General features: G+C 44.1%; 1 protein-coding gene across 1 annotated transcript in view; it reads left to right on the forward strand.

The window, feature by feature from the left end:
* Positions 1-25220, forward strand: part of SLC22A16 (solute carrier family 22 member 16) — a 335928-nt gene that overhangs the window by 303054 nt on the left and 7654 nt on the right. The window contains exons 6-7 of the mRNA XM_086927382.1: positions 3609-3718; positions 22494-22593. Coding sequence (XP_086783508.1) covers positions 3609-3718; positions 22494-22593 — 210 coding nt within the window. The remainder of the gene's footprint in view (positions 1-3608; positions 3719-22493; positions 22594-25220) is intronic.

Below are 25220 nucleotides of genomic sequence, written 5' to 3' on the forward strand. Positions count from 1 at the left end.
TGCAAAATAATATTTTAATGCAAAACTCCTTCCTCACAATGAATAATCATTAGTCCCAATTTTGAAAGACGATTGTAATGTAATTATATAGCGCCTAATACCCCTGACGACACGTTGAATGTCCATGTGTTGACATTTTTACAGCACCGTTTCAAACGTGCTCCGGGCCAGAGAGGGAGTAAACCAGGTTTCACAAGCGCCGAGAGTTTCAGCCGGTGATCAACAGGTGTTTGTGACAGGCCCAGAATACATCCACTAAATGACGGATTTGGGATGTGAGGCGGTGGTGTCCCTCCCAGGAAGCATGCCCGGGGGCCTGGCAGACACGTGGGTCGGACTTCTCTCCAGGAAGTGCAGCAAAACATTGTGCCAGAGGGGATCTGGGCTGCAGGGACACAGGCCCAGCGCCGCCCCTCCCCCTCCCGCGGCTGGCTCCAGGAAGCAGCTGCACACACACACATATCCGGGTTTCTCCACTTTGGAAGTATACTGGCTGCAAAGTGTTAGGGAAACATGGCGACGGCGCTGCAAGGGAGGCACAACCAGCTGGATCTGTTGATTCGAGCAGGTAAGGGCTGCAGTGTGCTCGGGCAGAGAGGAGGGTGCGTGCCCCGTGAGCGTGCAGCGAGAGTGTGTGGAGCGAGCTGCAGGCTGGGGTGTCTGCTGCCCCCGCCCCTCTCAAAACAAGTGCATGCCACACGGGGTCGGGGCACCACCGATAAGGGGCACTGGGAAGGAAGGGCGAGAGCTTGTCCGTCACGGGGCACTGTCATTCTGGTGTAAAAACAGCAATGCCATGTGTCCTGAAAACTACTGGAACTAACTCGGGCTCCTCGCGCGCCCCTGCATCCGGAAATATTTACAACAGACTCGGTATTGTCACTGAGTAGACGAAAGCTTGCACTTCTGAGTTGAGACGGTCAGTGCATTGCAACACTTAGAAGGTGCCACAGCGCTTGCTTTTGAACTAGCCACCGCGGAGGTGTTTGGTATAGTAGTGTTTCGGTGTTGCAGTGGTGCCAAACACACGGATCGAGGATTTACTGTTGGATCAGCGCAAGCAGTGTAGTTCCGCTACTTGCGGATCCTTCGGATGAGGAAGGCATCGACGCCGAGTCGTAAATAGCCAGTGCTGTCACACCCCTGCCCTCCCCACCTGCCCCATAAAAGGCAGCGGATACATGAAACCGGTGACGCGCAGCAGGACCTGTGCGACTCCTACCGGGACCCGCGGAGCTCCATTGCGTCATGCTCAGTTCTTGCCATAGGAATCTCAAAGTGTAGGTACTCGGTATCCCAGAGTGCCTTTTGCTTCTGAGCAGTGCAGGTACTCTCGTGCTAAATACATTGCATCACTGGTACTCGATGCCTGTAAGTGTCTGCCGATTTAAAGCACTGGATGGTGAACAGTGCGCTACGCCCAGCAAGTTTCTTGTGAATCTAAACGTCTTCTACTTCTTTCCCGCAGAAACACAAGAGAGTAGATCTAATTTCATACAAGATGGTAATTGTGTCCCCAAATGTCTTTATTTGACAGTTTCCAGAGCGCATGTGCAAGTCGTGGCATTATGTAAAACTAAGTAACCAGAGATCAATCCTGGCTTCCCCTCCTGACCAAATTTGTTATTCAGGACAATTACTTTATCAGCCCCCTTTTTCTTTCTCGTCTCATTTGACAGCACATTTGAAATACACGGTACAAACACCTTTCTTGGCTTTAGTTTAATAGACTAACGTTGCTTCAAAGGGAACAACACCCAAGGCACCCGATTAGGGGTCTTGATTCAATAATCACATCGTCTTAAGAGCGTTGTGGGCAGGAATGTATTTAATGTTTTGATACTGTCACCTCTAATAAACCACTCACAGCACTGATATAATCTAACGTACTAGTGTGGCTAGCTTCCGTATTTTAACATTTTTTTTCGTATTTTGAAATGTCTTTATCATATTGGCACGGGTGCACGGTTTACATAGCAGATATTTTGATGGTTCAATTACAGTGTTGAAGCTCAGAACGGGCAGCTCTACTAACCTGCCACTCCTTCACGGTGAGCGCTGAATGCTAGCGTCCTTTCCCATTTTGAGCATACATACCCATAGTTGCCAAGGTTTCAGATTACTATGTGTGGCATTTGCATAATTATGAGTGACATTTCAACAACTAAGAGTGACACGTTTCTCACGAACAAAATGAAGCACTGAAGACGAGGGAAACAGTTAAATATCACAAATTGCACCCATTTGAGCACCAAGAAACTTTTAGGAGATCTTAAAAGTGCTGCTAAGTGCCAGAAATGGAAGGACACTTATCTATTACCCTGTAACTCGATCTTACTGTGAAACACGTGTAACCATAAGGGCTGCCCAGACCTCTGAGGCCGTAACCTACCACAGCCTCCACATAATTTAGCATAGACAGTGTTAACACAACATTGCAGAGCAAATGCATGATTCCATTAGCGTAGCAAAAGTTATAACTATTTGCATTGTAAATGACAAAGCTATTCATTCAGCTATTTCCAAAACCAACACATTAATAAAAAAAAAGTAATTTACAATACTAATAGCTCAAACTTTACTAATGCGAGACCTATTGCATTGCAAATGCTTGTTATTTTTCCTGCTACTTGAATTTGATTTCAATTTTCCAATTTTGTTTTTGGAAGAGTTTTTATTAATGACTCAGTACATTTTAACTTGTATTGTTACATAAGATTTGATTGCTTTTCTTAAAAACTTTAAGAAAACAAAAATAAACTTAGAATGATAAAACTGACATAGTTCATAATGGTGGGACGAAGCGGAATGCACAATCTATTTTACTATTTCCTTACCGCAAATTGGCCTTGGCATCACTTTGGATTTTCTGTGAGGACAGCTCCATATGCATGTATCCCCAAATTTAATTTCTTGGAATATCTTTCCTTTTATGTTGAGGAGGGAGCTTGGCAGATAATTGCCAGGTTCGGCAGCCCCTTTTTGTGGATAATACAATAATCACTGGTATTTAGAATCTTTTCTAAAAACAACATGGCTGGATCCCTCAGCTCGTTTTATCAAAAGAGGCATAAAACATTGGAAAGTTTTAAGCCAGCTATCTTTCAGAATAGTGGCATGTGGTTTAGGGCCAACAGATCTATTTCCCTACATATCTACAGATTACATTTTCCACTGATATGTTCTTCAAGGGATAAATGCAGGTGAATTATTAGTGTGACAAAATTCTGCTTTTTATTCTTTGATCTATATTTAAGCATACCCACCTCCAAATCAGAAACAACCTACTGCCACAGGATGGCCAGTAGGGCAGATTCATCATTCCTACACTCTTGCTTATAGCAGTGGGACAAACACCTCATCTCACAGACCTTCCTACCGTTGCACTCTTGGTCCAACCAACTTGGAGGAGGCAAAGGAGGCTTCATCCATTATGAAATTTGACTGAACCCAAACACGTTTAACTGTTGTCGAAACTGTGTTGAAATATATAATTGCAGTTTAAAGTGGTTTTCAGTGTCTTTTTGTTTTTGTTTTCACTTGCAAGTCAAAGCTATAAAACCCCAACAAAAATAAAAATAAGTGACCTTTTGCTTTTGTTTTCACAGGACTACACCATCTTGAGCATTGTAGCAAATATGTCAGGAAAGTTTGCAATAGGTGTTGCATTCGGACTTATTTACCTGTATACAGCAGAACTGTACCCAACTATTATAAGGTATGTTTTTTCAAAATGTAATGAATATAATCTGATATAAAATGACCAAATAATGTAGGCAAATGTGTTAATCTGTGCAAAACGCTGCTGACAGAACTTACATTGTGTGCCTTTCTACTCTTCTTTCTAATATTGTTAGGCATTTCATTGAAGCGTAACTGTTTTCAACGAGAGTAGAAAAAAAACGGAATACCTTTTTTGGTCAGGGTAATTTACAGTGACCTTTTCACTAAAGGAGGAGGGTTGTGTGCTTATGCCTTACTTAAATGATGGATTGTAACTCGAACTGAGGAGTACCAAAGTGTCACTTCTTGTCTTGTTGTGAAGTTCATTCACTATTTTGTTTCATGATGATTGGTACAAAAAAGCATCCACATTTACTTGTGTAATGCTTGTGTTTTTATGTATTATAGAGCAGTATAGGGTTGAAGAGGAGGAGGAGGAGCTTTCTGGCTTGTGATGGTGGTGATGGCTAAGATCTGGGAAGGGGAAGGCATCTCAAAACCACTGACCTTGAATCTTGATTAGAATGAATGAATGAATGAATGATTTTGGATTTGTATAGCGCTAGCTACCCGGAGGCCTCCTAGTCCTTGCGGGGCGGAGAGACAGAGAGGCAAGTGGTGCTAGTGTGAGGTAGTGAAAAGATGAGTTTTTGTGAGACGTTTACGGATTCCAGCAGGTTAGGTTCCCCTCGGAGGGTGGGGGGAGAGAATTCCAGAGGTTGGAGGCATTCAGGGAGAAAGAGCATCCACCCCACCTGGATCTGCGTACTTTCACAGAGGTGGCACGAAACGCTGAACTGGAGCGCAGACTCATAGGGGGTTGATAGGGGGTGACCAAGGACTGAAGGATTCCTGGGCCTGATTTCCACATAGCTTTGTGGGCTAGGCACATGGCCTTAAACTGTATCCTGGACCGGATAGGAAGCCAGTGGAGGTTGCTCAAGGCAGGTTTTGCTGTGTGTTTCCGGGGAATCAGGAGCAATAGGCGAGCCGCACAGTTGTGAATGACTTGTAGCCTCTGGACTGTGGACTGAGGGGGGCCCAAATGCAGAACATTCCCGTAGTCAAGGCGGGACAGTATGAGGGCTTGGACCACAATCCTCCTAGCCTGGAAAGGGAGCAGGGGAAGAATCTTTCTAAGCATTCTCATTAGGCCAAAGCAAGTAGAAGAGAACTTAGAGGCTTGGTGATTAAAACCAAGGAAGCTGTCCAGCCACACGCCTAGGCTCTTGATCTGCTGCTTTGGGATGGGCATGGGGCCAAGAAAAGTTGGCCAAGTAAGTGTCGGGTGGGAGATGGAGATTTGCCCAGAAACATCAGTTCGGTCTTGTCCCCATTTAGCTTGAGGTGGAAACGGTCCATCCATTCGGCTACCGCCTCTAGGCAAGCGCCAAGAGCGCCAGAAGATCCATCCGGGTGGTTGAGTGCCACCATCAGTTGGGTATCATCCGCGTAGGTGAATGATTTCGATGCTGAATGGAAAGACTGTTTCTACCACTGGGGCCATATAGGTGTTAATAAGCGTGGGGCTCAGGGACGAACCCTGGGGGACCCCACAGCTAAGAGGCCACCTGTTAGATTAGGCAGCTCCCTCAAATACTTGAAAGAACCGGTCCTTTAGGAAGGATTGGAACCAGGTAATAGCTATATTTTTTTCACTTCTTAAGTTTTTTAGCCGCTCAGCAGGATATTATGATCAACAGTGTCGAAGGCGGCACTGAGATCTAACAGAATGATAGCTGCTGAGCAGACCTAGGCCAGAAGTCTCCCTGCCTCCTCAGTTACCGCCAGTAAGGCCGTCTCTGTCTCTAGTTGTGGACGGAATCCAGTTTTGGTGATATGAAGCAAGTTGTTGGATTCCAAGTGCTGCACCAGAGTGGAGTTTATATGTCTCTCCAGTAACTTGCTCAGCCAGGGTAGGAGAGAAATGGGACGGTAATTAGCCATGTTGGAGTGATCAAGGTTGGGCTCCCACCTGTGCGCATTTCCATGCCAGGGACACCGTGCCAGAGATGATAGAAGCTACTGTGGGGGGGCGGGGTCTATGGGGGAACCAGAGGTTACCCTGGAGATGATGGTGTCTAGGGACTCAGCATCAAACAGTGGGAATTCTCCTAAAGAGCAGTGTAGTTCAGGGTGTATAGTGGTGGTGCTGTGATCTGTGGGCTCTGGCTGGTGGGGAGGGAAAGGCTGGCAGACCACCTGGATTTTATGGTGGAAGTATTCTGCTAGGTTATTGCACCGGTCTGGGGCTTCCTCCGTCTTGGGAGGTTTATGCGGCACAGAGGAGAGAGACTTAACGATACAGAAGATCTCTTTGGGAGAGTTAGTAGCCGCGTTGATTCTCTCCTCTTAGAAGTTGGTTTGGGCGGTTTTAATCTCTGCCTTGTACCTCCTAATTGCCTCTCTATAGTCCTGTTTCCTTTCTTCCGCGAAGGTCTGTCTCTATCTCTTTTCAGATTTCCTGCAAATCTGTTTAAGCTCTCTTAATGTAGAGGAGAACCAGGGTGATGATTTTTGCCTGAATCTCTTGGGCGAGCGTTTTTTTGGGAGTACATTATCCAATGAGTTTTGGATCCATTAGTTGAAGTTATTGTTCGCCATTTCAGGGTTAGGGTCAGTCTGGGGTCTAGTGGTGTCGAGAACAGCGGTTCATTGGCTAATGGAGAGATTTGACCATTTCCTATCGAGTGTCAGCGTAGTGTTCTCAGGAGGAGAGGGGGTGGGAATCTCCCAGACCAGGGGAATAAGCGAGTGATCCCTACAGGGGAGGGGGACGGGAGAGTCAACATTAAGATTCTGGTCGTTACTAAACACTGGGTCGAGGAGATGGCCCTTGTCATGTGTGAGGGCAAAGCCTTTCTGTTTAATTTGAAGTGCCGCGAGGCTGGTAGATAACTCATTGGCCAGGTGGTTAGAGCGGTCCTCCATGTGGATGTTATGGTCCCCTAGTATTGTAAAATTAGCTGGAGTTAGGGCTAGATTGGCGACAAGTGTGGGGAGTGCATTAAGGAATTGACCTATGGGTCCTGGGGGTCGGTAGAGCAGTAAGCCGGAGAAGGTGCTTGTGGGAGACAACTCCAGGGAGAAGTTCGTGCACTCGCAGTTTGGTGGTCCATCCGTAGATGACCGACAGCTGAAGTTGTCTTTAAATATTAGTACTGCGAAATGGTAGTCCACGGTTCTTTTCAAGTGATTTAGCTTAGGAACATGTTTTCTCTCTGCTGCACACTTAGTGGATAGCCAGTTGTGACCTGAGATCTTGCTGTGACTGCAAGCAGGCCCAGCTGCTAGTCCACTTTGAATTTAAAAGGTGTCACTTTCAGTGGCACATGAATTGAGCTCCACAACTAAGGCTAATGCTCAAATCAATACATTTAATTAAAATGAAGTGTATTAGGCTCCACAAGGAAGACAGCGAGTGGTTACGTTTTTAGAGCATGAAGGTTTATTAAAACGTTAAAAGGTTTACAAATCCAAATCATCTGATTAGTATAATTCAATAATCAATAAATGAAAGCATTCAGGCCCACATGCATCATTGTAGGAATTTGCGATTCCTAAATTGCGAAAATTAAGGAATCGCAATTTAGGAATCGCAAATTCCTATGCATCAAAAAATTGCAATTTTTTTTGTGATTTCCTAATTTTCCTTATTTGCGATTCCTTAATTGCGAATCACAAATAAGGAAACGCTTTACATTGATTCCTATGGGCCAAGAGGCCCATAGGAATCAATGGGAAGGCATTCTCATTTTGCGAATTCGCAATTAAGGAATCGCAAAATGAGAATGCAATTTCAAGGGTGCAGGGGGGGTCCAAAGGACCCCCCCTGCACCCCTGGAATCTCATGTAAGTACATTTTACTCACACACATGTCCCAAGGGCATGTGTGTGTGTAACATGTAAGTTTCAAAAATGCATTTTTGTGCATTTTTGAAACTTTTCGCAAATTACCATGAAGGTGTACTTCATGGTAATTTTTCCCTTAAAAATTGCAAATTCGCAAAATAAAATTAATCATGCATAGCATTTAAGAAATCGCAAAATTTGCGATTTCTTAAATGCTATCGCAATTTGAGAAATCGCAAAAAATTGTGATTTCTTAAATTGTGAAACATGAAAAATAAATGATGCATCCTAAAAAGTGATTTTGGAATCGTAAACGGCCGACTTTTGCGATTCGCACCATTTGCGATTCCAAAATCGCTTGATGCATGTGCCCTTAGAAACAATGAAGTTAAAATCAATCAAACCATATAAATGAGATGACAAATTAGTATGAAGTTGTGTTCCACTCTTAGGTTGCTTGTGTTCTGGTTGAGGGAGTCCCTGGGCAGGCAGTTCGGGCTGGACTGTTCCTACTCGAGCAACTGAAGCAAGGTCAAGACTGATTTGCATATGGCTGGGTCTAAACTGAGATGGCATGGTTGGCAAACGAGCAGTGGGTTGGAATGCTACCGCAAGAGATTGCCAATGATTAGACTTATTGCAAGCATTCCTTCCATCAACTTTTGTGTGTTTGATGTATTGATCTAAGTGTCAAGGATGTGCCTGGACATGGGTCCCGTGGTCACTGTGGCACTAGAACAAAGCTACACCTTACTGTCAAGCCCCAATCAGGGCTAACCCGGTTTGAGTGGCTTGTGTTCTGGTTTAGGGAGTGCCTGGCATGACAGTTCAGGCTGGACTGTTCCTATTGAAGCAGGGTCATAACTGATTTGCATATAGCTAGGTCCAAACTGAGGTGGCATGAAGGGCAAAAATGCTACCCCACACAATTGCCAATGGTTAGGCTTGGTGCAAGCATCCCTCTTATCACCTTTTGTATGCTGCCGTAAGTGGCAAGGGTATGCTCAGATGTGGGTTCCATGCTTTCTGTGCCCCTTGAATCAAGCTACACCCGACTGAGGAGCCCCAATAACTGGTCTGGGGTTGCTTGTGTTTGTGTTCAGGGAAAACCTGGCCTGGCAGGTCAGGCTGAACTATTCAGATGAGAGCAAAGTCAAGACTGATTTACCAAAGGCTGGGTCAAACTTGGGTGGTATGCTGGGCAAAAGAACAATGGGTTTGAATGCTACACTGCGCGATTGCCAGGGGTTAGGCTTACTGCAGGCATTCCTCCTATCAGCTTTTGTGTGTTTGATCCATGGACAGGCTCGCCTTTTGCCTTGGGACAGCCTACTTGCGGCCCACATTGTGGGAGAGGAAGGCTTCACTTATCCGCTGTGTAGTGGTAGTGGGTGGGAGTGAAAATGCTGAGAACTGTGGTAATTGAATTCACTCTGGAATGTCCTGCAGCTGCCCTATTACCTCAAAATCAACAATGCTGAGTCATGAGACTTAAAACTATGACAACTCTATGATATCATTGTTGAGCAAACTGTTTACACCTTGTTTCTGGTTTAAGCTGAGGACATTGAAAATGAACTCTGGATGAGCATGCTGGTCAAACCTTTTTCTCTGTGAAGTCGGGAAAACATAAGAATGAATTATTTGGATTTGTATCATTGTTTTATTCTGAGTATGAGAAATCTGGGCAAATAGAAATTACTGGGCCCCAGTTGTGATATCTAAGGCCTTTCATGCCTGGTTTCCCGGGGCTCCGCTACTGCAGACCCCCACAATGTGGAACAAATAGTAGTGATGCATAGCAATCCAAGCCTTACGCGAGGGAGGTGCTGTGGGTAGAAACTAAGAACTCAGTAACACAACAAATAACACAATAAATAAATGTACAGACAGAGCTGTTTCTTTAAAATGGAAAAATGCATGCAAAAGCAGGTGGAAAAACCAATGGGAGCACGGTTTAAGGGGGCTTAGAAAACTACAAGGGCACACACTAATGAATGATCACAATACTCAAATAACATCCTAAATGGGGACTCGATTCAGTGGTTCTGAGTCAACATTAACGGTTTATGACCCAGCTGCCCCATAACCCTAGAATTATAATACCTCCATAGATGCCAGTAACAATCATGTAGCATAAAATTATAAAAATGTGAGGCTTTGTCATAGGGTGTTAAACATACAGTCAGCAGTAAAATATAGACATTTCACCTTTATTAAATATTTCAGGATGCTACCACAAATATGGATGTATTTTGACTTTCAATATTATTTCATACCTTTTTTGGAGCCACCTATCAGTGGCTCCACTGAAAGCAATGAACTTTGCCAAGGAGGCTTGGGAAAGGTTTATTGTTCTCAAAAAACAAACTCCCAAAGCAAGCTAGGGATCATTGTTCAGGTTCTCCATTTTATATTGCGATCCTGGGAAGGGAAATATAGTGATTGTAGTCCCACCGCCTCAGGTATGGTGAGGGCGTAGTGGACAGGCAACCAGGTTTAAGTGGGCAGAACCAGTTGATAATCCCCTGGTGTAAACCCCAGTGCAAATAGCCCATTTAATAGAAACTGCCTCTCACAGCTTACAAATGGATACCAACCCTTTTGGGAGCTGGTATGCGATCATTGGTTTACAATAACAATTGCAGTTACAATTCCCTTCCTCCTTTCACACTGTCTCCATCCTCTGATTCGCAGATTCTTTTCCGACTACCAAAGTAAACTATGTGCATTGTGACTAGCCTTTTTGTAGTCGCATAGCCTGTGATGTTGTGAGTTGCAGGCTTCGTAACCCTTAATTTACAACCGAAAAAGGTTGTACATTTGTCTTGAAGTTATTATATAGTACCTGCCCTTGTATAAACCGTGATTTGTGGTGAACGGGACTTAGCAGACTGCAGTTTGATAGGAATTGATTGGAAGTGTGGTGATAACACGCCTTCTTTTCTCTAGGTCCTTACAGCACAAGAGGCATTAGCCTAAGAGTTTGTTTGTTGACCTGTATAGATATAGTTGAATAATACTTGAAATCTTTGACATTACTATTTGATGTATTGTATGCTTTTATTTATTGCCAACGTGTACAGTTTGCTTTCTGTGCTCGCATCTATTACTTTAATAAAAATAACAGCAAATAATAAGAGATCCACAATTTGTAAGACAAAAATCAATTGCAAAAGTTCTTAATAAAAAAGGAAATTAAAACCTACAAGTAAATAGTCTCACTAATATGGAGAAGACAAGTAAAAACTGAAAGACACTGAGTGGCATCGGATAACACTTACAGATAAGTGGATATTCTACTGTGGCCAGCAGGACAAAAAAGCATACTTTGCTAATCAAATAGCACGACCAACTAGTCGAAAGAAATGCTTCTGTCAAAATACTGAATAAAAAGATTATTGAATGGGAAAAATTAAAAACATTCATCACTTTCTATTGTGATATTGTTCATAAGCCAAACAATGGTGTAGATCGGCTTAAGTAATGCTCAATATGTTTCTCCTGGGGAACTGCATGGCAAGGTCAAGAAGACCCAGAAACCCCCCAGAAAATGTGATATACACAGCGTGCCACAAATACAGTATATAAAAAACCAAGAGCTAAGCTCATATAGCGTATGGTCAGGACGAGGTGGGACGTTTTTTTACAACTTGGAGTGGTGGGGTATTGTATTTTAAAAAGGAAATAAGCATTAAAAAACACCAATATTTGAAGTTTGTGAAACTGGATGTTAAAGCATGAATATTTTATTAATATACTTCCATTGTGTTCAAACAGAACAGATGGAAATATTAAATGTTCTTTTAGTATGGCTAATCCAGATGCTCTGAGAACGGTCACTTGTCAGCCCAACAACTTTCATTCTAGAGTTCTTTTTACTACTTGAATCTGGCAAAGAATACACAAGCATGGAACCTTCCTGCAGATCCATACACAGCAGTGATCCAGCGGTTCACCAACAACAGATATTCCACTACTATATACTCACCTGGGTCCATAAACTCACAGTGGTTAAACCGCAGGGGTCAAGTTTTCATAAAATTTCACAAACTGTTTAGGATTAATTTATTCAATACCTCTGTTACATTTTCAACTAACCCTTCACATATCAACAAGTTCTTTCCTCTGGTCGATGGACCATTAGTTGAATCTAGTTAATGGCGATAATTAACACAATCTAACTTTTCTATACTTTAAATGAATCACCACAGACTCAAGAAGTTTTTTTAAATCTTTTATTTAAATTTTAGATGCATGTGAACATTCTCAATACAGTGCAGTCACCATCATTCATAGGAGAGAACATTTAATAAATAAACACATTGCATTTATCTCTGACTCACGCAAAAATTGATTCTGGAAAGAGAGAGGACAGAGAGAAAAGATCTAGAACATTAGCAAATAACAGAAATTTATAATTACCAAGGATGGTGTGAAAGACCAACCCCATGGCCAAAGGGCTGGTGGGGTTCTCCTGAGAAAGATTCAGGAGACAAAGATTTTAGGAAAGGATACAGGACAGGATAGTTAACCTCTCTAAGATACCAACGTTTGCGCCACAAAAACGGCAGCGAAATCCGCCGTTTTTGTAGCCAGTCAGCAGCAACGTCTCCTTTCCATCTCGCATCTGAAGACCTCGGGCTGCAGTTACCTGGTCCAACCCCGGTTTGGCGGTTGTCCAGAGTGCAGTTATCTTTAGAACGTGTAGCCTTTGATTGTTTAACGCATCCTTGGGCACTCCATACAAACCGGATGCATGAAATGGGCGTTTGATGTGTTGGATCCGGTGAGGTTTTTTTTCCAGTTTAGGCCCGCGCACTCTACGGCTATCATCAGGGTGAGGTCACAGGAGGAGAGGCCCTCGGCCTGAAAACTTGAGGGCCCCGTTAATCCCCTCATTACGGCTCCCGTAATCCACCGTGACAATGAAATGTTGATGGCCCTTCTCCGAGAGGGGCTACGGGGCTCTCTCGGCAGGAGGCGCACCTCGCCCTGGCAGGAATCTGTCCTCGCGGATTAGAGACTGCTCCAGCCCGGTGACTGCTGGAAGATGGAGGAAGGAGCGTCTGAAGGGGGGGACGGAGAGAGAGGGGGGAGCTAGAGGAGTAACAGAGAGAATAGAAACTTGAGGAAGGAACATCTGAAGGGGGGAACGGAGAGAGAGAAGAGAAAGAAAGAGAGACAGGGAGGGAGGAAGAGAGACAGGGAGAGGGCGAGAGAGAGGGAGGAAGAGAGAGAGAGGAAGAACGGGGGGAGGGAGGGCTGCAGGAGGACAGAAAGGGAGTGTGGAGAGGAGCTGGAGGAGTAACAGAGAGAATAGAAACTAGAGGAAGGAACATCTGAAGGGGGGAACGGAGAGAGAGAGAGAAGAGAAAGAAAGACAGACAGGGAGGGAGGGAGGAAGAGACAGGGAGAGAGAGAGAGAGGGAGGAGGGGGGAAGAGAGAGAATAGAAACTAGAGGAAGGAACATCTGAATAGGGAACGGAGAGAGAGAGAAGAGAAAGAAAGAGAGACAGGGAGGGAGGAAGAGAGACAGGGAGAGGGAGAGAGAGAGAGAGCGAGAGGGAGGAGGGAGGAAGAGAGAGGGAGAGTGAGAGAGCGAAAGGGGGAGGGGGGTCTGCAGGAGGAAAGAAAGGGAGAGGAGCTGGAGGAATAACCGAGTGCACGTTAACACCACAATAATTTTTTCAGATCAAGTTAATCGATATTAGAAACCATTAAGATATTGTTTTCTCTGCAAACAGCTCTACAAATTCTTCTTCAGCTTTCATTTTCGAACGGTAAGCTGCCAGCTGTCTCTTCTGCACTGTGAGTTGTCACTTTAGACCTACTTCACTCTACAGCAGCACTCGGTCACTTGCCACACCTTACACCTGAGAGATTGCGCAGCTTCATGCTGGTATTTCTTAAGTCCACTAACCATTGCTTTTTCATGCACATTACAGCTTTGATACCCAGGCTTTGAGAGGTCTACTCCTACACAGGAACCTAGACTTGTGACCACTGATAATGTAAGATAGTGTCAGTTTTTTTTGTCGGTTACCCATGCCGTTTTCTCCAACGGCAGTGTAAAGTGTTATAGAAGTCGAATCTTTCTTTAACGTTATCAGTGTCTTTCCCAAGCTACGCCAGGGAGGAGCACTGTCCTTGCTTGCTACCAAAAATGGACCAGCGGCTCGAGACTATTTATAATCCCTTGTCTGCAGTTCCGGGGGGGGGGGGGCGGGGGCTGCTCCCCGCCGCGAGTACGTTTGTTAGCCAGATCCTCCAGCTTATCGCGATTTCGCGATTTGCAAAAAAATCGCGAAATTGGCCGATCCGTGCAAATGCCGTGCAAACGCCTGCAAGGAACACGGCACAACTCACAGCAAGAAGGGAGAGAATGCTTTTCGAGGGAAACAAAGTGTCTACATTGTAATTAAACCAAATATACATAGCTTCATGTTGTTAAATAACTAAAAAAGCTAAGATATCTGTGTTTGTTGTAGGAAAAATGGCCAAATAAAATGCCGCAAAATTGCCGCTAAATTTCCATATTTGTGCCGCTAAATTTCCATTTTTGTGCCGCTAAATTTGCGAATCCATGCCGCTATATCCTGGGGGGTCTGTACTATATACTCACCTGGGTCCATAAACTCACAGTGGTTAAACCGCGGGGGTCAAGTTTTCATAAAATTTCACAAACTGTTTAGGATTCATTTATTCAATACCTCTGTTACATTTTCAACTAACCCTTCACATATCAACAAGTTCTTTCCTCTGGTCGATGGACCATTAGTTGAATCTAGTTAATGGCGATAATTAACACAATCTAACTTTTCTATACTTTAAATGAATCACCACAGACTCAAGAAGTTTTTTAAAATCTTTTATTTAAATTTTAGATGCATGTGAACATTCTCAATACAGTGCAGTCACCATCATTCATAGGAGAGAACATTTAATAAATAAACACATTGCATTTATCTCTGACTCACGCAAAAATTGATTCTGGAAAGAGAGAGGACAGAGAGAAAAGATCTAGAACATTAGCAAATAACAGAAATTTATAATTACCAAGGATGGTGTGTAAGACCAACCCCATGGCCAAAGGGCTGGTGGGGTTCTCCTGAGAAAGATTCAGGAGACAAAGATTTTAGGAAAGGAATCAGGACAGGATAGTTAACCTCTCTAAGATACCAACGTTTGCGCCACAGCCTTCTCTGACACTCTCTTCCTCCTCGAGATTCTTCCACAATCTTCAAATCTAACCCAATTAAATTAGGATAGAAATTCAGCTCTTCATCAGCAACTCCAGCAATTCTTCAAACAGTCAGCTTCTCTACCCGACAGCAAGGCTTCATAATCGGCATTCAGCAATTCTCCATCTGACTAGCTAACTAAAGCTATCTTAATCCTACCATATGTTCTGCAAGTTCCACCCATTAATGTTTCAATATTGGAAAAATACGAAATTTGATTGGTCAGGCAAAGTGGGGTCTTCATCACACCATGGTTACATGTCCCAAAAGTCAGTTAAACCATTGTCCATAAACCCAACCCCTTTTTATGCATAAATGTTATTCCCATATACTACTTGTATCAATATTGAAACATTTAAACAATATAATAAATAGAACTCTTCACGGTTGAACTCTGCACCATCATTTCCCCATGATGTAACACTTGACCGTGGCTCCCTTTCAACTGCTTTGTAATGGCCTTCATGGCTTCCTTCAGTGGACATGCGCAGCCTTTGCGTCACACAGCTCATTCAGTTATACGAGAAAGGCCCAAATACGTACTGATGATAAAAGTCAAAAGACAAGTGTTAATTTCTCAGATAAAATGTTTCCACTGTATACCATCCAACTCTACTCTATCCCATTTTATTTATTAAACTGATCCCCGCATTAGCATTAGTAAAATAGCTTGCTTTAATTTCAGATAAGCAGGTGCCATGCATGCGAGTCTTCAAGATGCCATAATAATAGCTTCTGCACCAGAATTTCCCTCCAAGCAATAACTTGTCATCCTACGTAGATGTAGTTGATGCATGCGCAAAACAGATTTCCCGTTTAAAGCGGTATAAGTCCTTCTTCAATGTTATCTGTGTTCGTACATCCATACGCAAGCTTCACTAACCCAAAAATATTCGTGTGATTGCGCATTAGTTTCCACAAACTTTATTAATAACTTGTTAGTGAGTTAATCGAGCGGATTGCTTCTGAGCAGGTCTCTTTTCTCCGGGACCTTGCTCCATCAGAAGGACTCAAAGTACTGCCTACACTTTTAACCCAGTGGATGCGTCCCTTTGCAAATACTTGACCTCTAAAGAAAGCAACTGTCTACCACACCGTGAAAAAAATCTTGTAGATACCAATGTGCTAGAAGCTATATGCCTATTACAGCCTTTATGTATCCAAACAAAAGCCTAGAAAATGAGTAACCAGACAACGTTTGGAACAAGTGATCACCGCAAATTACTCCATAAAAGCTATTCTCAATTAAGACCAATGATAGGATCAGAAACTGCTTTAACCCTTAGATGAACTCTACCACCTAGATATCATTGTCCCTGAATTTGAACTGATTGAGTGAGGTTGGGAATGTCCACTTTTGGCCGATCAGTCATTCAAAACTGCAGCCAAATTATCAGCACAGCTAACGTGGCAGAACACCGTGCATCAGAGCTGAATCAAGGGTGCCCCAAGTGTTGTGCTCGGAAGTGGTTTATGGGCTAGAGCAGGCGTCGAAGCTGGGGAACTGGGTTCGAGTCTCAGCAGGGGCGCTCAACTTCCCATGATTCTGGGCAAATCTCTTATTCCCCCCCCCCGTGCCTAACAAAAATGAATTTGTCCATCTGTAATGCAAGTGGTGCTCATGTAAAGCAGTCTGATACCTTTGGGTCAAGTTCGCACTAAACAAAACTCCGGGGGGAAAAAAAAGAAAAATAAACATTATTATTCAGCATGGACATGCACCCCTGATTCTGGAAAAATAACAGCACCATCTGAACTCTGACATAAGAATGCACCAACTTCGCACACTGCCTCAATATTATATGCTGTTGTGTGAAATTAAATTAGCTCTTCTTACCCGGGTCAAACTGGAGATCGAGATGTTATGAGCACTAATGATAATTCAATACAGTTGAGCTGGCCTGAAAAGTTGGAGCCAGACTCAGCCGCCCAATGCTAAATGTAATAGTTCTGGGTATGATCTTGGTTTCATTCCTATTCTTACCCTCACTTCACGAAATAAGGACAGTGGTAAGGGAACAAAGTTCTCACTGTACATACTGCAGTGCATACTTAGGAAGGTTAGGACAGAATGTGACGTAACAGTCAGAGCTGCTGACTTTGGGACTGAGGAACCATTTTTAAGTACTGCCTCAACATACTGTGCTTCTGGGTAAATCACTTATAGCCAGATTCATGAAGCCAAAATTGGCTCGCAAAGGGCCAGATTCTGAGAATCTGGACCTTTGCGAGCGCTATTTTTGCATTTGGGATTCATCATCCCAAATGCAAAAATCGCAATTCTAAAAATCGCTAAATTGCGAATAATTGCATTTAGGGAATCTCAATTTGAGATTCCTTAAATGCAATTCATGAACAATTTTAAAATTGCGAATTCGCAATCTGGGGCCACTATTTACCGCGAAGTGTAACTATGTGGCAAATAGCGAATGCATTTTAGTGCATTTTTCTAAGTTGTATGTTACACACACACATGTCCTTTGGACATGTGTGTGCGCAACACCAGTGTACATTACCATTTATGGGGTGCTACAGGGTGTCCTTTGGACACCCTTGAAATCGCTTCCTTATTTGCGAATCGCTATTTGCTAATCGCAAATAAGGAATGACTCTCCATTCATTCCTATGGGCCTTTAGGCCCATAGGAATGAATGGGACAGCCAATTCTTATTTGCGATTAGCAATTAGCGAATCGCAAATAAGGAAGCTGTAGAAATCGAAAAAAATATTGCGATTTCTACATGCACCCATTTTGCGATTCTTTAATAGCGATTCTTTAAATATTGCTATTAAGGACTCGCAAAACAGGACTTTGATGAATCTGGGGGTTAATCTCCCTGTGCCTAAAAAAAAAAATATGTCCTTTTGTAATGTAACTGGTGCTCATGGAAAGCGCTCCAATACCTTCGGGTCGAGTTTGTGCTATATAAAAATACAAAAAAAAGGATTTAATGTTATTATAGACATCTCCACGTTCCCCAGATCGATAGTCATGGAGCGTATACTTTGTTGCAGTAGCATTTATAATTGCTTCAAAAAAACAATCATTCTCAGCCTGTGAATTATATAAAATCAGGTTCCTTTGGATGCAACAGGGAAACAACATTGAAGACACATGCTGAAGGTGCTCCTTGATTTTGAACAATTTGGCAATAAAACGTCATACTGCAAACAAACAGGTGTAGGTCTCTCAATGTAATAGCTTCTGGCTCTTGAACACTCATATAAATGGTCGAGAAAATGTCAAAATCAATTAAATGTCGGAAGAATTATACATTTTCATTGTTGGAATTATCCTAAACTGACGCATAGCTTAGAATTCAACAAATACATAATGCCTGCTGGGTGACCCAGATTGTACATTGCAAGTGTACCATATTTGACTGACTTTCAACTTTTGCTGTATTCTTAACTACCTCATCCTCTATAACCATCGAGGAGCTGTACTCAAGCGGATCATACCTGAATGGTATGGTGGTATCCCACCTAGAAACTCTAATTGTTTACATTTTAAGTAAACTGCTGCAAAAACATCCAAGTCCATCTTATATAATGTTCCCTCTGCTCCTCATAGTTCCCTTAAAAAGCTCAAATCAGAGTAGGTGAACTTTGTTATTGCCTGTGTGTTACGACACTCCAAAAAACTACTATGGCGATTGCTGCGTACTTTATGGTTTAAATCTTTTATTGGCATTTTCAAAAATATCAGACATGTACAGCAGCAGGTTTTAGTCATCAGGGACATAGAACCACTGAGGGGCAATACAAAACATAATTCCGTGCTGAGATAGATACAAAAACAAGAAGACAAAGAGACTCCACAAAACTCTACCCCTCAACTATCCACTCACCCTCCTGTGATACCAAAACCATTGTGTGGATGTGAATATGCTCAGAGCTACGTATGCTTCTCCAGCTGGGGGACCTCTAGTAGACGCAGGAGTCTGATATATTCGGGACATGTCAGCTCGTGGAATTCCTGCGATAGTAGAGACACAAATGGGCCACACAGCTCCAGACACCGCGTCCCTTTCCCTGCCAGGGACATGGAAATCTTCTCCATTGTCAGAATGCGCCATACCCTGTGCATCCAATTTGTGTGTGTGGGGATTAACGCTGTGCCCCAGTGGGCTAAAATGGTCTGGGCCGCCGCCCTCAGCGCCATTCCTATTGGCCAGCAACTGGTAGAATTTAAGGGATATGTTAATGGGTTTGGGAGTTCCAGTAGCACGTAGGCTGGGAATCATGGTAGCTGTGTATCAAGATGTTTGTTTATCTCGTCTTCGTACTGTGTCCAGTATTGCTGGATCCGCAGACAGTCCCACAGTATATGTGTCAATGACCCTTGGCCTCCGGCTCTCCGCCAGCATCTGTCGCTTTGTGTAGGTTTAATTTTATGTATCCTGACCGGAGTGTAATACCAGTGTGTCATGATTTTGGTCAGTGTCTCTGTGAGGGAGGTACTATGTACAGTGTGGCATGCCCTATAGGCTATGCCTTCCCAGTCTTTAGCGCTAAGGGATCGCCCCAGTTCCTCCTCCCACCGTGCCCCCCCCCCGCATGAAATGTATGAACCTCAGTTTGGAGTAAGATAGCATATAACTCTGAGATCATGCCCTTACCCGACGATTTGGCCAAAAGCCACCTCTCATACTGAGTTAAGTGGTGTTGTGCTTTAGCGCAGTTTTAGCGGTGTGTGTCATCCAATGTCTTAATTGGAAGTAATTAAATCATTCTGATTCCGGGAGCCTAAAATCTTTGATCATTTGCGGGAAAGAGAGTAAGCCCTCCGAATCAAAGAAGTGGCCCATGGAGCGACATGCTGATGCTTTCCAAGTTGCAAAACCTGTCTTCGTGGTAACCAGGGTGAAGTCTGGGTTCTCAAAGAGGGGTGTCGGCGGGGATGGAGAAGTAGTCAGTCCCATTTTAGTGCTACTGCTGTCCCAGGCCATCATCGTTGTCCGTTTTTTTGGGGACAGATACAGGCCCCTGGGCCTTTGTGCTTTGGTAAGAAACAGAATCTTCCAGAGGGCAGTGCCTGAGATGGCTCTATGCTGAAAGAGTCAGTGCTTCTCAGACTATGGGCGACTCCACTCCACCAAATATTGCGGCTTCGCCGCTTTGAAGTAGAGTTGTACGTCAGGGATGCCCAGGCCTCCGGCTTCAGAAAGGAGATAACTCAGGGAGCGCTTCATGCCCGGCTTCCGTCCCTGCCAAGTAAACTGCGCTAATTCTGACTGGAGTCTAGCGATCGTACCTCTCGGGGGAGTCAGGGGAAAGGTCTGAAAGAGATACAGTATCTTAGGAAGGGCCGTAATTTGCAAGCTGCTATCCGTCCCAGCCAATAAATTTGTAGGTGCTTCCACCTCCCTAAATCGCTCCGAATGCATTGGAAAAGCACCTTGTAGTTGCTATCAACTGCTGCTTGTATCGTGGAGGCTAGGTTGATCCTCATGTTTGTTAGAAACAAGGGGACCCCATACAGTAGAACCTGGGGTAACAAGATGCTTTGGAAGAACAATGGTTCAGGGTAGGCCTCAAGGGGTCCTTGGTAGAAAAAAGAAGAACAGGGAGCGAATACTTAATAAATCGCTTGGGAGCAGAGGTAGTAGGTACAAGTAGGAGTATTTTATTTTACTCTTTTCTCAAGGATATACATAAATAGTCATACTATTTTTCAGGTGCTCAAGTGAATAGTGTGGTGCAGGAAGTGACATAAGTGAACAAAGTGAACGGACTGTCACACAACAACAACAAGGATAAAAACACAACAATTATATACAAATAGAGCTAGTGAAATTCCTTGGGTAGGTCGACGGCGTTTCGATCTATATAGCTTTTAGATCTTCATCAGGACAGATGAGCCTCCTGAAACGTGCCTTTGCTTGTGTAGGCAAGGAAGATTGTTTGGTGGTGCAGCTAGTTAACTGCCGTGGTTCCCAGTGGGAGATTGTATTATATTAGAAAGTCTTCTAATAGTAGACAACCATGTGGCGCTCAGTCACTGCTACTGGGACGAGGGTCCTACATGAGTTAAGGAATTATTTCAAAAGGAATCCGTTTTAATTAGAAGGGGTCCTTTTAGCGCGTTCCTTGCTATTGCTTGCAAAACATCGAGATGCCTGAAACTAATTCAAGCTGGAATTCAACAGGAGAAGGGGAGTCCGAGTGCCGCTTCCGAGGTTGCTCACGAAGGTTGATTGTCAGTCACAGGATTGTCTCTGAGGCCCACAGGATAGGGAACTGGGTCGTGACAGGGTCTACTGTAACTTGGGTACAGAGAGATTGAGAGCTTGCGATTTGTATGTTTATCTGGAACCCCGATACCGCCCGAAAGCCCTCAGTTCTCCCATAAAGGCCGACAGGGAGATAACTGGGTGCACCAGTGATGGCAGAATATCATCGGCATAGAGACGGTTTGAGTGTCTGTCACCTCCAAATGGTACACCAGTGATATCTGGGTGGTCTCAAATCCTCTGGGCCATGGGCTCCATATAAAGAGTAAGTAACAGCGGGCAACCCTGTCAGGTGCCTCTATGCATTGGAAATGGAGTAGAAGTAAAGCCATTAAGCCAGACTGTCGCTGTAAGGGCTTGGTAGCAGTCCTGCATCTGTCCCGGAACCTAAAGTGTTTTAGAACTTGTTCCAGATATGGCCAATGTACCCAGTCAAAGGCCTTCCCGGCATCGACCACTAAGAGTATGTATTCCTCTTGGACCCTGTTCGATTTTTCCCAAGATTAGGAAATTCCATGGCTGCTAAGGTGTGCAGTCGCCGGGCGAAATGACTGACATTTCTGCAAGGTGAGGGCTGCGAGATCTTGAAAAAGGGTGGGGTGGTGGCCCTGAAAAGCAATAGGGTGTATGTTGCGTGCTTTCCTCAAAATCTCCTCATTGACCTGAAAGCTCTGCACGCAGACAAGTATGTCCTTAGGGTTAGAAGTGTTTGGCCTGGAGGAGCCGACCCTGTGTGCTCTGTCCAGTTGGATTGGGGATTGTGGTGGGCCTCCCAAGATATGATGGAAGAGATCTCAGACAAGGCCAAATAAGTCCTCCCCCTCTGCTCTGGATGCCACACCCCTGATGCGCACATTGTTCCAACTGGAAGGATTCTTCAAGTCCTCTAGGTGGGCTTGCAAGTCAATATGCTATTCCCGGACCCGGATAACCTTCTGTTGGAGGAACTCCATTCCTTCTTCACGGCCCCCTTCTCTGTCCTCCAGTTCCACCACTCGCTCCCCCAGGGTGTCCACGTCTCTCTGGGTCTCCTTATTCTCCTGGGAGAATTCACGTTTTAGGGAGTGGAACATACATTGGTAGGGTTGCAAGTATGTTAAAACTCAAATTATTTACTTAGTGTTTAGGATTAGGGAGAAAACATAGCATTGGATCCATTCGACTTCAGGGATCTCTTTTCAAACCTATAAAGCTGATGGGGTTTTCAGGCTTTTGGATTGGCTTGCCCTACTATTGTAAGACATAGACCATTGTGGCCAACCCACTTCTCTCAAGCGTGAACACAAAACCCTCTGCTATCTTATGCTATGCCGATGCTTATATCTGTTGAGTGTTCTGATATCATATGAAAAACTGCTTGAAATAAAACAACTTGTTTTAACATTAAACTAGACAAAAACTGTTAAACCCTGCCTCTCATGTCCATTTGAATTACAGGTCACTTGCTGTTGGAAGTGGTAGCATGCTGTGCCGTATGGGGAGTGTGGTTGCCCCATTTTGCGTTTACTTGATGGATGTTTGGATCTTTTTCCCACAGGTAAAAATCGGTCTCATGAATGTCTCTTTCCTATCATTGAGATGCTTAGATTGTCTGCTTCCGCGTATAGGAAAATAAAAGAATTCTCCATGTTATGGCAGCTTTTTTTGTAAGCTTTGTTTTTCATGATTGCACAACAATGCAGACCAGACCCAAGAATAATAAAATGAAAAAACACTTACCTGATTACAGCAGCAGCTTCTTCTCTGTCTTCTTTTCTTCCTGGACCCCGGCAGCACACAGGCTCCTCTAAGCCAATCACAACGCTTCTGTCACCAGCATGACAGCAGCATTGTGATTGGTCTGTTTGGCTGCTCATGCAGTGCCTGGGAGCCTTGGGACTGTTCTCTGCCCGGTTGTGAAATACAGCCACATGGAGAAATGCTACGTGTGCATGACTGTTTGGCCGGCCCAAGACGTCTGGCCAAACTGTCATGAGCACTTATGGTGCACAAACCACTCCTCCTCCCTGTGAACCCAGCCCTGACCCGCCTGCCCTAACATAGCCCGTTAGCCGTTAAAAAAATTAAAATGATAATAAAGGTGTTATTATCATTTTATTTACCTTTTTCCTCTGCTCGGAGAGCAGTGGGGCGACACTCATTCACTTTAGCAGAAGAACCACTGCTGGCATGAGGTTTTGTGTTTGGGGATTTCCAGAAGGATTACTTTGCTTATGGGGTGCCTCATGCTGTTGGATGGCTGAGAAGATTAGCCATGTAAGGTGCTATCTTTGGTCTTTTTATCTTCAGTAAATATCAGGCTATCCTATCATTTCTCACAACCCCTTACACTTCCAAGACCTAACGTTTTTTAAAATAATGTATTTATTGGCATTTTTGACAATACACATACAGCTTCATATTATCAAATTTGAAAAGCTTGAATATAATCTTATCCTACTCGGTAAACAAGCAAACAAAATACAAAGACGAACATTGATCAAACCGGACAGGAGATTACCCCATAGCACCCAACACCATTATGCAAACAATGGAGGTGAGCCGGATTTCACGATGAACGCAACTCAATAAGTGCCCAAACACTGCACCTCCCAGATCCCACCACAGGCCGCCTGCAGGCAGCAAATCATCTATCCAGCTAAAAGATTTGGGCTAATCTGAGTTCACCTCTACATGTGCTTTTATTACCTGCGAGGTGTCAGCTTCTACTCGAGCGGGAGAGGTTGGGGCGGCATCTTGTAGTGTTTTTAACCAATCCAAGGATGGACCCCATATATCTTTCGGTCTGGAGGTGGCAGGCATCAGCTCCCAGAATATCGACAGCTGAGTATGGCTAAAGGTGAAGTCCTGTATCCAAGCCTTCCATGTGGGCGCTTTAGTTTCCCCAATGGATCAACACCTTATGCTTAGCCATTAAGAGTAGCAGGGCATGTAGCTTATGGTGCTCGGCCTTAGTGTCCTTAACGTAACCTAGGAGTCCTATGATCAGTTGTGGTTCAGTGGGCGCCCCTAGTATTGCATGAATTGTGGTAAATATGGCAACCCAGGTGGAGGTTATGAGAGGACAATGCCAAGCCATATGTTAAAAGGTGGCGGGGAAGTATCCACATCTCCAACATCTAGAATCTGATCTCAGTCCCATGCGGTGTAGCTGGCTAGGTGTTCTATAGAACCTATGTATTTAAAGTGTATTAATCTCAGTTTGTAATTGGGTAAATATAATTGGAGTTGGCCGCACAGAAAACCCATTTTTCGTCTGTCACCTGATCGTCCAGTTCTTCATTCCATTCTCGCTGGGCTTTAGGTATGATCAAGGGTGCATGGTTTGCATAGAGCAGTACATCCTTGTTATTAGTCTACGGGAACCCACCGAGTTTATCAACTGCTCAAGCACTGGTAGTTGTTCTGGGGGATTAGGAAATATAGTGTGTAGTTGCCTACAAGTGCCCCTGATCTTAAAATAAAGAAAAAGCACTGAAAACTCCTTTGGGGTCTCTGTGATAGATTCTGGTGGGGTGCAGAACGTGTCATTAGGGTACAGGTCCGCGAACACTTCAACCCCCATGGATATGGTCAATGCCACATTACCATCGTCAGCCATGGCTGAAAGTTGCGGATTGTGAGGTAAGGGAGCAGATGGGGAGTATAGTATCTCCAAACCAGCTCTGAGACTTAACCTTTCCCATGCCCACCACAGAGTTTCGACTGTATCTATCCCATCTCTGGGTCTGCAATATATTTTATAAATGGCCACCTGGAGGGGAATAGGGGCTGCCATGTCTGCCTCAACAGCCACATGGGGCTGAAGTGGGACAGGGTGTACCCAGAAGTGCAAGAACTGCGCCTGGGCACAGTACGTGTAAAGCGGCATGTCTGAAGACCCCCTTTCCCCTGTGTAAGGGGAAGAGTAAGTATCTACCAGTTGATGCGAGCTTGCTTCTCCGCCCAGACCAGGAAAATCATAAGAGACCGGAGGGTGTTAGAAAAATGCCTGGGTCAGCGATATTGGTATATTAATAAATAAATATAAAAATGTTGGTAACACAACCATTTTTGTGATGGCTATTTTGCCAGCAAGAGAGAGCGTCAATTTGACCCAGACCTCTATTTTCCCTTCGAGCCAGGTGACTGCATGGCCATAATTCAAATTCCAAAACTCTTGCA

Source organism: Lissotriton vulgaris, chromosome 6 (assembly GCF_964263255.1).
Source record: "Lissotriton vulgaris chromosome 6, aLisVul1.2, whole genome shotgun sequence".
Lineage (NCBI taxonomy): Eukaryota > Metazoa > Chordata > Amphibia > Caudata > Salamandridae > Lissotriton > Lissotriton vulgaris.